We start from the raw sequence: 14605 nt of genomic DNA, 5'->3' as shown, positions 1-14605 counted from the left end.
AAGAGAACTAAAAACAGTTGTAGGGAAATGAACGTAAGAAAAAAAGATCAACAAATGACTTCAAAGAGTCATACAGAGACGTGCTGTTGTGTCTGAATGACAATGTGACGGAGACAACCTCCCCCCACCCGTCACTCTTGTGGTTTTGCTGCAACTCATATGAAATGAAAGCTTAGAAACTGCAACATTTCTGAGAAAGACAACAGAGTTACACGAAGGCAGGTTGACTCTCACAATCGAGAGACCGATTGTCTTTCCCGGCTTTCCTCTTCACCTCATGGAAACTTTTAGGTGCTGGAGCACACTACATGGATGCGTTTTGTTTATGTTCCTTGCAGCTATTGGCAAAGGTAAATATATTATATATTATATATGTTCTAAATTATTTTTACATTTTTCTTCATGTGCGAGCTTTTCATTTTATGTTTGCTTCTGTCTCACTAATTCACAACACGGAGCAGAAAACAAATCAAACATAACAAAATGACAATTCTGTAAAAGTAAAATGTCAGCCACAAAGTGTTGGTTAGCTTATCAGCATTTTGTGGTTTCCACTAACAGGTGGCATCCGCTCTACTCTGTTCTGTGCAGACTTGCTGAAGCGTCTGTATTTATAGTGAAATATGCACCTAACATGCTGGCATATGTACATTTTTCTACAAATCAAATGCAAATTTGGAGTTTGGACCGATCTCCAGCCTTGTCTGAGTGAGCTCAAGAGCTAAAACATGTTCAGAAAGTGGATTTTAGCTTGTCGTGTGCTTTGGATTTAATGCTGAGGCTATTTTGGCTGATGAAAATGTCTATGTATTTCTGGAACAGCGCAATAGATACCACATAGGTGCAAGGCTTTTTTTTAAAGCAGCGTTCATGAAAGAAGCAGACACCGCAAGCTAGTATTCAGACAGGCAATGTTTCCGTTTAAGTCAATGCAAGAGCCAACTTGATGAAAACTTGAGCAAATCTGTGTTTAAAAACATTGAATTAGATTATTTTTTTGTTTCTCCAAAGGGTCAGCGTGTGAGCGTCCCTCTAGTCCTCAGTGCTTCAGACAACATGCTGACCAGACTGTCTACATTTGTGAATGGAGCCTGAACACCAATGAGAGCGATGTGACGTTTGACCTTTACATTGAGTGGGTATTGCTCAGTTCCAGCATTTAATTGCTTCAGTTAACATGTTCATGAATTGTTTTTTGTACTTTATAAATGTGATCCCCTCTATCAACCAATAAGCACCGTGCAGTCAACTCATCAGTCCCATATAGACTGTATATAAAGATGCTACTGATGCTCACTGTTTGCTCACCACTGTCTAGCATTCATGTTATCTAGCTATATATAAACCATTTACTATGTTTTTCTAAGTCATTACTACACAGGCTCAATTAAACAGTCCATATTACCTTGCTATTTTGGTTTCACTTCAGGGGAGCTGACATGTTGTCCTGCTTTATAGTCTTCTAAATGTTTAAATGAAGAGGATATCTCCAAAATAGCCAACTTACCTTGCAGCATTCTGCCACTGGCTTAGTTATGTTTGTTGTCCAAACTATTTTCACTGTCCCTATTCCTCCATTTTATTTCAAGAAAGACAAGACAAAGATGCTAAATATATGAGATTGAATAGAAGTATGTGCATGAAAGATGGACAGAGCCTTAGTAACATCATCCACTGGGTTTTGGATTACTGTTTTAAATCCTAGAGTCTTGGCCTTCTGATAGCAAACATAACAAGTCAGTGGTCACGTTAAGAACCTGAGGACATTATACGTGGTGATTTGGTAGAGAATTGCCAATCAAAGTAGCACTGCCCTAAAACATACCCTACTTTATTGTTCATTTTAAACTATATGGGACCATAATTTCCAGAATGAATACCATGCTGCATTTAAAAAATCATGAGACTTGCGATTGAGACCACAAATTCATTAAGAATGTTTACTGAGATAACAGATCAAATAAAAAGTAAGTTAATTTTCTCATAGACTTCTACACAATCAGACTTCTTTTTTGCAACTGGAGACGTCACCCCCTGCTGGCTGTCAGAAGGAATACAGAGCCCAAAACTATGCACATATTTAATATACAGTCTGTGTGCAAAAGGTTTCATAGATGTGTCTGCAAATAAATTGTATTTAGATAACGAGATTTTCAAATATTTCCTTCAACTTTGGCCTTAGTATTTCACACAGTATCATTCAGCTAATGGTTTCCCCACACCTTTATGCTAAGCTGAGTTAAGGAGTCTCTGCCTGTTGCTGGTGATGATTATCCAATTTGCCAGCAAGAACAAATGGATGAAACTAGATGTTAAATACACATCAGGCTGGTACTGAAGAACTGTGAGATGTTTTCTTTCTGATGCTTTCACTGCATTCATACATTTTCACTTTTCTCCGTAGTGGAAATAAATTCGATAACATCAAGGGGAACTCGACTAAGATAGTTGAGGAGCAGCTGATACGAACTCGTCCTGTTGTTATTTGGGTGGAAGCTCATGTAGGAGACTCCAGCTGCACATCACTCCGGAGGTCTGTTACACTGGAGGACACAGGTACTGGAATGACAAACCAACGGCAAATTTAGCAGCACAATTTCTGATTAGGCAAGTAAGATAACTGCACTGAAGGTTTTGCTTTTTCCCAGCAGTTAAATATGAAACGCCGCAAAATATTTCAGTAAGCTGGTTAAAAAAAAACCTCAGCTTAAGCTGGCAGGCTGCAGAGAAGTATCCAGCCCGGGCAGAGGTCTGGTTTCGGCCATATGCACGCCCCACAGAATCATGGAAACAAGTAAGGCTTAATGTAACTGCATCTTTTGTATCCAAGTTTAATTTATGTATTTACTGCTGCTGATCATTTATCCTTATATCTGCATTGCAGTTAGAGAGAATAGCAAACACCACCAATGAGGCTTTGAATTGTGAGTACATCAGTGTCTTATGTCCTTCTAACCAAAGTGTTTTTTGAATGAAACAGTTATTTACCTTTATTTTATGTTTACTGTGAGCTAAAGTAGTTCTGTGTTTGTGGATCTGAGAACCACTGACGGACCACACTCACACTTTTTAATGCAGGACGGAATTATTTTCATTTCACATGTGCATAAGTGCTTCGCTTGGCCTACAGATTTTCGCTTAGAATGAAATCACGGAAATAAAATAAAATTTCTTTCTGTAAAAAACGTAAAATTTCAGAACAGAGTGAATTTGGTCGTTTTTGCAGTTCAATGTCTTATCAACAGTTTTACAGCCAACTCTTTTATCATCGTGATCTATACGAGGAAAATGGTTTTAGGTCCTCAGGCTGTAAACAAAAGATGGACATAGCCATGATGTTGTCACCTGGTGATATGGGGACTAACGTTTGGAAGTCTTAAGTTTGAAATTTGGCCATCACCTTATTGGTTTATTTAATCTGTTCAAGAGGTGGATCTGACTGACAACTTGAGGACACTACACACAGCAATATAGCAGTGGACTATCAGTTACAATGCAGTAACGTCCTCATGGATACTCAACTTTAACATTCATTTCACTCTAAACAGGACCATAATTTACAGTATAAACATCATGCTGTGTTAAAAGAGACTTGAAATTAGTAATTCAGACCATAAACTCGAAGACAAAATGTTTACTGACGTAACCAATCAGTTAAGAAGTAGACTCATTTTCTCATTAACTTCTATATAATCTGATTTCTTTTATCAACCAGAGTCATCAGCCCCTGCTGGCTGTTAGAAAGAATACAGGTTTAAGCCACCTCTACATCAACATCAGTTGTCAACCCTGGAGGCTTTGTCTGTCTTTTATAGTATATTGCTTTATCCTGATGAACTGTTCGCTTATCTCTTCACCCAAGTACAGGCTGTCCAGTCATAACTGAGAAATCTTAACTACAACTGACTTGTCAGGCTTTGGATTTGTCGCTTTCTGTTTTCTGTGCGTAATGATGAGGTTGTAGGAATCACCCTGTACCGAGCGTTTTTTAGTGTGTTTGTTTTCCTTTTCACAATGAAAATACAAGAGGAACTGTACTGTGGAATTCAATTAAAATGTGTTTTCAGTGCTAATGTAGGGTGCGAGAGTTAGCATGTCTGGCTAACTCTCTGACTTCCTAAAACACTAATGCTGCTTTCATGCTTTGCCCGTGATTAACCCTCTGCTCTCAAATAAAAACGGATGCAAACAAATAGCTTTAATATATCAGGTGTATCAGTTACTGGTTAACTGAGTTAATATTATATTTTAGACATGCTTGAAGTTCTGTGTCAGAAATTCCCATTTTCTTTAACACAAATCTTTAATGTTTTTGTTTATTTTGCCATTTAGTTGCTTAAATACACTACCATTCAAAAGTTTAGGGTCACCTAGACAATGTCATGTTTTCCATGAAAACCCACATTTATTTATGTGCTGACATAACTGCACAAAGGTTTTCTAATAATCAATTAGCCTTTCAACACCATTAGCTAACACAATGTAGCATTAGAACACAGGAGTGATGGTTGCTGGAAATGTTCCTCTGTACCCCTATGGAGATATTCCATTAAAAATTAGTCGATTCCAGCTAGAATAGTCATTTACCACATTAACAATGTCTAGACTGGATTTCTATTTAATTTATTGTTGTCTTCACTGAAAAAAACTGCTTTATTTTCAAAAATAAGGACATTTCGAACAGATCGGGTGAAACTTTTGAATGGTAGTGTAAATGTATTAAACAGTTGGATGTCAACACAGCATAACCGTTAGCATGAGTTGTTTCTGTAACAGTCAAAGCTGAGTTTGAAAGAGACTGATGAGCATCCACCTTTATCATTTAATATGGCAAGTTGTTCAAAATGCAAAGTGTATGAGAAAAAATAATCTACCAAATAACAGATTTTTTATTTTTTTTTGTCTGAACAGACCAGATTGTTGTTGAGAATCTGAACTATTCAGCTTATGAGATTCAGATCAGACAACAGTCTAGTAAGGCCAAAAACCCACTGTGGAGCAACTGGTCTCCAGTTGTGATCGCTCCTGCAGGTAAACTAATCTAATTAAACAAATGGATTATAGCTTTCATGGTGTGTTTGGCAACACTTTTGACCTAAAATAATTAGCGTCTTTGAAATAAATAAGTAAAATTTCTTTTTTTTTTATTCACATAGACGCTAAAGAGAATGTTTGATCATTTTAAAACTACACTATATACTGTACATGCATGAACTCCAAGGTGACACTATAACGAGTCTGTACCTGCAACTGTAAATTCTCCTTCTTCTCTCACACAGGAACCATATATGCAAATAAAAATGTTTTTAAAAGTAAAGCATTAGTTTATATTTATGACATCTGAATTCATAAAACATATACAAATTCCTCTGAAAGCAAACTGAACAGATGCAGCTTCACTGAAATGTGGAAGATTAACACTTACTCAGATGTTTTTCTGCTCATTTATTATTTATGTTTTCACTGTAGAACTTGAACATGAACCTAATGTCACCCCGACAACAACGCTTGAAAAAGGAGCTCGAAAGGTGGTGCTTACTTGGCCGGTAAGTCAGTAAAGCAATACCAGAAAGACGGCACATATAGATTAAAGCAACACACATGAAAAATATTCCTTTTCTCTGGTACACACTGACCCATATTCTGCAATAATGTGCTGTGCTGCAGAAGAAATATTGGAAAGAAACACAGATTTGCCCTAAAAAAAAACGCTGTTCAGAGTGTACTCAGTACTCAGAGAGTTGTCATAGCAATCTTCATCGTGTGCAGCCATAAATGGGAACGTTTTTTCAACTAAATAAGAAGTCAATCCCTTTGACTGTGCCATCATTCACACCTAGAATGCATTTGCAAGAAGCCACTTTACTTCCTGCGTCAACTAAACAAGCAGGATCCAGCATTCACTACAGTTACAGTCAGATGACAACGACTGGCACTGGAGCAGTAGCACAATTTTTAAAGCAGTTATATTTTGAAGGTATCTAGAATTATGCCTCTGCTCCAAATAAAAGATTATTTCAAAAGTCTGATTGCATTTTTAGGGAACATTTTTTTCAAATTATTTATAAATATGATAGTCACAATTTATGGGCAACATCCAATATGTGATATCACTCTTATCAATGTCATGAAGACTAGGTGATGGTTTTGGGGTTTTTTTAATTAATTTTTTTGCTGTAAAAGGGGGATTCTGAGCTGACTTTAAGGCTTTATGTGGCCTTTCAAATGTTGGTACAAGTACGTTTAGGTGTGGGTTGGCATATTGCAGACTGAGAGACACTGGCCTACTTCCTGCCCTCACAAATGCACTCTTAAGTGCTCAAAACTGCAAATGGAATTGAAACAGACTGTTTGTCCCATTGCCGTCAGGTTCTACCGTTTTGTTTTCCGACTGGATTTCTTCATATTCAGTGTTTATGTACTTGCTCCATGATTAAATGTTGGTTCAGTTTGTGGTGTCAGTCTAAACTAAAAGCTCGTCTCTGCTCCTCAGAAAATGCCACATGCAGCAGCAGTCAGCGGAGTGACGTACATCCTGAGTGACACGCTGTCTTCTCAGGGGTGTCCTTGTGAGGAAAAGAGGAAAAAACATCACATGAATAAACACACAATTTATGTGCCATACTCGGCTGTCAACATCTCTGTTATCGCCAGAAACGCAGCAGGTTCTTCTCCTCCAGCAGTCGTACAAATACCAACCGAACCTGTGGCAGATTTAAAAAGTAGGCTGGTGGATGAGTGTCGCATCCTGCATATTTATCCTTAAGTAGACCACAAAAACTTTGATTTCTTTTCTCTCTGGCAGTTTGTGACAAAACGTCACTGAATGAAAAATTAGACAAGTCCACTTGCCTTCAGTGGTACGAACTCCAAAACCCAGATTTAAGGCCAACAAATGTGACAACTTTATCAGGAAGAGGAACAAAGAAGAACAAAAAGAAACAATTAAAACAGAGTAAGTTGTATATAAAGTGCTCTTGTGTTTTTTTTTTTTACACAGACTGGATTCTTGCACTTTGTTTTCACCAAATTCTCTTGATGATTTTTTGACACGCAAAGAGCAAAAATATTTTTTACTTGTACCTGATTTTTATGCAACCATTATAAAGGAAGTAAAGGAGGTCACAACTGCAGACCAAAGCAGACTTTCTGTCTCTGTTGCAGACATAAAGGACTACATCCGCTACCTTTACTTTGAACACAGATGTAAAGGTGGGAACCCACAGACTGTTAAAATGTGTCTCTTTTATCAGAGAGAGGGCGGTAAGTGTCTTCACAGTAAACATCAGTACACTACAATGCACAGGGTCACTGCAGACTTAGTTCACCTGTTTGAAAGACGGCAGCAAATCCTCCACAGTGATCAACATTGTACGATTATATATTTTTAATTTCCCCCAGAACTGATCAGAAAGGACTGGAGGACATCTTTAATCACGGCTTTAAATCCCCCAAATCCCCCATTGCTCCTGATGAACAGGAATTAAAATTATGACAGCAGCCACACGGCCCCTTCACGTCCATATCAACTGAACGGCTTAAAGAACTGTTATAGTAATAGTTTGACAAGTACACTTAATTTACAGATAAGCTGATCGGTCTCAGTCTGTCTTTGTCTGTTATGATTCCAAAGACAAAATTAGTGCCAGTAAGGAACTCTTCTTAACTATCTGAACCTCAATCAGTTTCTGTGACTCATTTTTGCTCACTGTAGGTTCATTTTTCTCTGCAATATGAAGTCCTGCATATCTATAGAAATAGCATAACAATGCATAGAAGTTTAGCAAGTTTCCAAGCGCCCACAAGAATTACAAACATTAAAAATATGAAATGGTGTCTCTACATGTTATATATATTTTACTACATACATCTTTATTTGGTTCAGTACATGTCGCCTATCTGCTCTGATTTTACGCGGCCCACAGTCTAGCCAAACACTGAATCTTTTGTTTTGTGTGCAGTTGAGTCAGTAACGGCTTCACAGTTACACAGGAGATTTTTTTTGTACTTAACAGAATGGGATTTCTCTAAATAGAATTGTAGAGGAAAAAACTGCATGAAATAACACGATTTTAAGCTCAGATTTGGATAATTTTCCTGATGGATTTCCACATCACACATGATTGGTCCAAAGAAAAAAGTTGAAAATCTGACAATTCTTACAGTTTATACCATTTCTGGCTCTGATCGCCTGTGACATTTGGAGATTTTCTAAGAAAGATAACATGCTTTTAGAGCCTGCTGGCTTGTTTGGGGCTTCAGAGGGTTAATAGCTATGCGAGGTCTGTACTACCTGTGGAACTTGAGGCTGTTTCATAGTTATAGATGTAAACGACGGTAAGTTTTTCCAAGGGCATGAATCCTAATGACTTTCTTCATACCCTGAGAAGCATCATAATATACATATTTGTATTTTTAGGTGAAATACCACAAAAACTATTGAATGGAGTGAAAATTATGCACAGACCTGCATGCCCTCTGTCAAATGCATTTCCTGAAAATTAATTTTCAGTGTAGCACTGTCATTAGGTCAGACCCATTGAATACAGTACTTAGGTTTATGATCTGCCTCCAAAACTAAAGGCATTCCTATCAGCCCCTCCTTCACTAAGAGCCGCATTTATGAGGCAAATACAGCTCACATGGTAGAGCAGGTTGTCCAATAATCGCAGTGTGGGATAAATAAGAAACATTGCAAAAAGCGTTGGGCACCACTATATAAAGCATTAAATAAGTGCAAAGTATCTATAGTGTTGTTGTCGTTGTGAGTCTGTTTGCATGCTGACATCAGAATCTAGCTTGAAGCATTCATGTTTCTATTCAGATCTTTACAGAGTAGCAAGTTTTTCTTTTCAAATCTGCTCTTATCAGTGAACAAACAAAATGAGGAGTCTTGTACAGCTGGTTAACATGAGGCTAAACAAGAAATAGTTACTGATGTGGATCTCACGTACTCATCCAGTGGAAATCAGTACATGAAAGTTTAGCCTAAGCTACAGCACTGCACAGTTTGCCTCCACACATTGTAAAGGATACATTTTTCTTTTCCATTTCAGCACCAGCCAAAGAACCTCAGGGTTTATTGGTTTTTAATGAAGCACACAGCTCTGTTAACTTGTCGTGGAAGACGATTCCGTATAAGGAGCAGCGAGGCTTTCTCACACACTACAGGTTGTGCAGAGTGAAAATCAGTTCACAGGATGAGCCAGAAGGTGTGAAAGTCACTTTTTTACTCATCTGTATCTGTTTGATATTTTAAGCTGAGTAATTTCCCAATAACACATTTTCCTGTTCTGTGAAACTTTCTGAAAGTTTTTACCCGTCTCATTTGATCAGTGTGCTCCAACATATCAGCCTCAACGGTAAAATACCGTCTGGAAAACTTGACACCAGGAGCTAAATACAACGTTAGCCTCGCTGGAGTTACACGGAAGGGAGAAGGACCAAAAGCCACGATAACAATCACCACGAGGCCAGAGAAACACTTGAATGGTATAAGGCCTACAGGATCAACTCTCATACCGAAATGGCTTTGTGGTTTTGTTGTAATGATAACACATCAATGGAGCAGTTTTCTCTTTTTTGTACTTTCTCAACTTATCTTCTTTTCTCATCTGGTCTTTTCTTTTTTTTCTCTTTCAGTGTGGTTGAGTTTAGGCTTGCTGTTTATATTCTTTTCCTTCACAATGGTGTGCACCATTGTCCTGAACAAGTGGGTGACCCCTAATTTTAATATTCTATGTTTTAGAATAAGTGTATTAATACATTTACAGTATGTTCTAACATTTTCTGAATTTCACTTGATTTTTTCAAATGTGAAGGAGCTCAGAAAATGAAGCACTTCTTCACATGTGGCTTTGTTATTAACATCTACTGCTCTGTTCTGATATCTAGAATCAAAAATAGGATCTTTCCTCCTGTGCCAACGCCTGTTATTCCAGATTTCACGCCCTGTCCGAAGTGTGAGGTAAGATGCTGCACTTTATCTGGGATCAGAGGCTGTTAAAGATTTGGTACATTTTTAAAACTCTCTCTGAAACCCCACACAGTTGGTCTTGCCATTTATGCGATACAGAAGTTCCCAGTGACTTCATAAGTGCCTGATGGCAGGTTTGGGGTTTTGACCTTTTTGGTAATAACTCTTCCCAATAAGATACACAGAGAAGTAGAACTTCAACATCCAGTGGTGGATCCGAATAGATTGGATGTAGTTTGGAAAAGAAAACACCAGCGTATGTTAGATTTCACAAGACACATTGCATGAAAGCACATAAATCAAGCCATGGAGTCCACAGAACTTTTATGGCAGAAGTTGAGAGAGAATTAACCTGTGATGAGTGTTCCCAGGAGCATGGTGAACTTTCAGAAATTTGAAACCAGCAGTCCTCGTTACTGATTTGGCTATCCAACCAAACAGCATCTAATAGTTTTACACTTCCCCTGAAGTGATGGTAAAACCTGCTGGAAGGACATCTGCCTCAACAGCACTCCATCAGTCAGGCCTTTATGGCACAGAAGCAAGACTCAGGTCACTCCGAATGATTGCCACAGCAGCATGCTTAGAGCTTTCCCAACTGTCTCTAAAGGAATCTTGAGGTCATGAGAAATGAGGAGAAAGAATCTCTCAATTTATCAGCCAAAAACTGAAAAAAATTTGAGCAGAAACTTCAAGCATTGTGTCAGTTGAACATCAAACACTGCTCATCACCTGCCACTTCCATTGCTGCAGTGAAGCATGGTGGTGGCAGTATCATACTATGTGAATGCGCTTGCAGTGTCAGGTAAAGGAAGACTCCAGTTAAATACAGAGAGGTTTATGAAATCCTGCTACAGAAGGCAGAGACCTGAGGCTGGGATGATGATTCACTATTCTGCAGAGCAATGATATGAAAAAGTACCCAAGGTAACACTTTAGTTTCTACAGGATGACTCTCTTACTGTCCTTGTTTGAGCCAAAGCTCAGACTGAAACCTCAGAGAATATCTACAGAGAGACCTGAAGGCAAAAGTTCATAGACACTTCCGATCTGATCTGGTGAAGCTTGACAGGATCTGAAGGGACGAGTGAGTTAAACTGCAGAAATTCATGCGTTCAAAGCCTGCAGAGACTTACTTAAGAAGACGTGAAACTGCAATGGCTGCCAAAGGGGCTTCTGCAAAGCATTTCCTTAAGGGCTTTTGTAACATGATGTAAGTTGTTTATTTTTTAAACTTTTGCAACATTTAATTTAAAAAATATGCTTTCAATTCATCATTACAGGTTTTTGAGCTCAGTTTGTTGGGGAAACATGTCAAATTTACCAATTTAAAATCAAATCTACAACACTACAAAATGTGCGAAAAGTGATAAGATCCAAATATTTTTTGAAGAGACTACTTTTGTTTTTAAATCCCAAAAGTGAACAATGTTTTTTCAGTTGAGCTTATGTAACTCATGTGAGTATGTCTGCTAGATGAGTGGAAATTAAAAAATAGAAGTAAAACACATAGAAAGGGAAGCAGTGGGTTTAGATGTGTAGCATATATATGCATATATATACATATATGTGTGTGTTTCGCAGCCGGGAAGCATATGAATTAGAGGGAATTCCCTAATGATTACGTCAAAAGACGATGTGAGAACCACAAAGTTTTAAATCTGACCATAAAGCAGAACTCTGTGTTTAATAATACAGTAAACAGTAAATCACTGCAGTCAGACAACCCATCAATTCTATGCCTAATCAAAGACTCTCTCAACAGTTTTGGTGATTAAAAATAACCTGTGCAAACAACCTATATGATATTCATGTTTGTTCTTTGTTTATCTGTTAACTTTTGAACCCTGAATTTGTTCTCGGACCCACAACAGGAGATGTTGGAGAACAAAGAGGAGGTCCATGACCTGACGCTGTACCAAGTGCATTCAGAGGGAAAGTCTCTCTCTGAGGAGGCAGAAGAGACCACGGTGCTCGGAGGAGAGTGGGGTGATGGGACTGACGAGGACGTGGAGAATGAGAGGAGTGACTCAGGAGGCTCCGATGATGAGTGTTTGAGTCCTAGTTCTGCAAATCAGGCACTGAAGACAGACCTTGAACAGGTGGAAAATGAACTCACCATGCTGATATACAGAACTGGTTTAGTGTTTGATACGAAGACAGACTTATAGATGGATTTATCTTTAAATACCTCATTGCACACAATTGCACAAAGATAGGCTTATTTGTTGTCTCACACAGAAAACTGGACAAATTTTCCACAAGCAATGATTTATCTGCAAAAACATTTTGTCATTAAAGTTGTCTAGTTTTTAACTGTTTGACATTAATGTATTTTTCACTTTTTACTCATGTTTTAATTACAATGTCGGTATGTGGCAGGAGGATTGTTCAGCATGTTTTGTCAATAAACCTTTTTTTAAATTGTGTATCACGAATCCTGGTAGACACTTGTATTATTCATTCATACTTTTTAGGTTTTTTCAAACAAAACTTCTTGTCATAGGCAAACTTCTTTCTGTGGACTTTTTGGTAAACACTAGCTCACCATCTGCTTTGACAGACTGCCGTGACATTTACATCACCCCCATTTGCTTCACAATTCATTGTAATAACTTTAGTGATACTGAGTTTTCATTTGATTGTACTATCATTCATTTATTCATACTGTGGGCTATTATCGCATTAAAAGAAACATCTTTAACGTAGGTCACTATGGGATACAAGAGGTGCTGTGCTGGTTTGAGTCAGTTCTGGTTTTGGCCAATGAACCCAGAATCTTGTGTTGCTCACTTGACCCAACCCAGTAAATAAATACACCACTTTTGCTGGGTTAAATATGACCAGCTGATTGGGTTATTTCCTAATTGGACTCATTGACGTCCTACTATAAAATGTGCTACTACTACTGCTGCTACTATTCATACTAATATTAAATGTAATAATAATAACTGAGTTACTCTGAATAATACAAATCCACCACCATAAGCCCAGTGAAAATTTGTGACTGTGGGCTATGTTGATGAAACTCTGAGTTCTGAGTCCCTAAAAATAAGTGATAAAAACATTCAGGCTACCCATAGAAATCTAATCAATCTAACTAGATATAGTTAACATTTTTATTAAAGTAAGGTGACATAAATAAACAACATAAGCACTCAGAGAGCGCAGCACTCCGTCAAGGCTGCTCAGTCGTATTTCCGACAGATGAAATCTGAATTTAAAAAATGACCTTGCGCTGAGTTCAAGCTTGTGTTATGCATGTGTACATTATGTACGGATACCAAATCCTGACCTAAATATGTACCGGGCAGCGGGAATTGATGAGACTCAGAAACACCCCCACAATTAAATCAGTTGTTCCTTCAAATCTGACGGATAAATCCCAACAAGTCAACAACCGTCGATTGTTGTTGTAGTAGGATCACAATCATGTTATCATCAGCAGGCAGCTGATGTAGGGTTCATTGTAGTCATAGTCACAGTGATGCTGTGCCGCTATCTCACAATGATACAGAAATCTTTAACAAATCCGTGGATCCAGACTATAAGCCCCATCACTGCCAAAATCTAATCGGGTGGTCCTTGTGTCATTTCTGACCTTCCCTGAAAGTTTCATCCAAATCCAAGAGTCAGTTTTTAAGTATTGTTGCTAACAGATAGATAGACAGATAAACATACACTGATCGTCACATAATTTGGGTGCATTCCTTGGCGAAGCAATGATAACAATGAACAGTCTCCGAAGATGGTGACTATGTTTTACTTGTAAACTTCGATAGCAGCAGGTGGGCAGTAAGTTTGTCTTTTAAAGTTTTAACTTCTCTTCATCCAAGCTGTCAGCTGCAAACTCCATCACATACCTGGAACAATATGTCAGGTTAAGTAAATTAGAATTTCATTAAATTGTGCGATCTCTGTATAAAGTCAAATTCCATTTATTTGAATGTGATTTTTTTCTAATTCTTATTTTTACATTTATGTCACCATTTGAGCTAAAAAAAAAAAAAAAAAACTTTGGACTTCAAGTCTGAACTATCTGATGTCATCACATTTATATCAAACCAAACCAAAATCTACAACTCTTCAACTCAGCAGAGACCAAACATACACTCATGTTCTTTTTGTCTGCAACAACAGCAAAGTACAAATGAAAAATCTACTTTTTATTGCTTGCTGTAAAATGACACATCAGACAGGAAAAACAAAGAAGGGTTCACGTGATGGCTGAGAAAAAAAAAGAAGTTTGACAGGAAGTGGTCTCAAAAAAAACCCCATTGACCTAAAAAGGTAGTTCATGCAAGGTAGAAAACTAGATTAGTCATTGCAAAAGAGACTGTTGTGGAGTTTCGATCTACCTTGCTCAGTCTAGAAAATGACCTGCTGATTTGGAAGAAGTGATGACACTTACAGCAATTTCCACCACATTGCATTCCAATTTCTCAGCAGAATAAAAGTCTTTTTCCCTGGTTTGCTTTTTGTTTACTTGTGGCCTTTCTGAAGAGAATGAAATGTGTAAGAATGTCACTTTGTTACATCACATACATCTGACAGTGTTCATCATCAGCAGTCAGGCTCAAACTCAAGAGTGTAGGTTTAGTGCTAACCTATTATTTTGTTTGGTGATCA

General features: G+C 37.9%; 2 protein-coding genes across 2 annotated transcripts; both read left to right on the top strand.

Annotated features, from left to right (window-relative positions):
* Window positions 1–200: 200 nt before the first annotated feature.
* LOC110950096 (uncharacterized) lies at window positions 201–6887 on the top strand. Its single transcript, XM_051947742.1, has 8 exons — window positions 201–350; window positions 1012–1135; window positions 2405–2556; window positions 2649–2794; window positions 2885–2924; window positions 4912–5031; window positions 5470–5546; window positions 6494–6887. The coding sequence occupies exons 1-8, from the start codon at window positions 278–280 to the stop codon at window positions 6764–6766; spliced, it is 1005 nt and encodes a 334-aa protein (XP_051803702.1). The 5' UTR covers window positions 201–277; the 3' UTR covers window positions 6767–6887.
* Window positions 6796–12401, top strand: il12rb1 (interleukin 12 receptor subunit beta 1; the record flags this gene model as incomplete). The annotated part of the gene is made up of 7 exons (XM_051947651.1): window positions 6796–6955; window positions 7165–7263; window positions 9057–9212; window positions 9337–9492; window positions 9643–9712; window positions 9895–9967; window positions 11851–12401. Coding segments are annotated over 7 exons (1011 nt in total), but the record flags the coding sequence as incomplete, so codon positions are not given.
* Between the last annotated feature and the right edge of the window lie 2204 nt (window positions 12402–14605).

This window comes from Acanthochromis polyacanthus, chromosome 4 (assembly GCF_021347895.1).
Source record: "Acanthochromis polyacanthus isolate Apoly-LR-REF ecotype Palm Island chromosome 4, KAUST_Apoly_ChrSc, whole genome shotgun sequence".
Taxonomy (NCBI): Eukaryota; Metazoa; Chordata; class Actinopteri; family Pomacentridae; genus Acanthochromis; species Acanthochromis polyacanthus.
The sequence above is the reverse complement of the archived record's forward strand: the minus strand, read 5'-3'. Positions and strand labels throughout refer to the sequence as shown.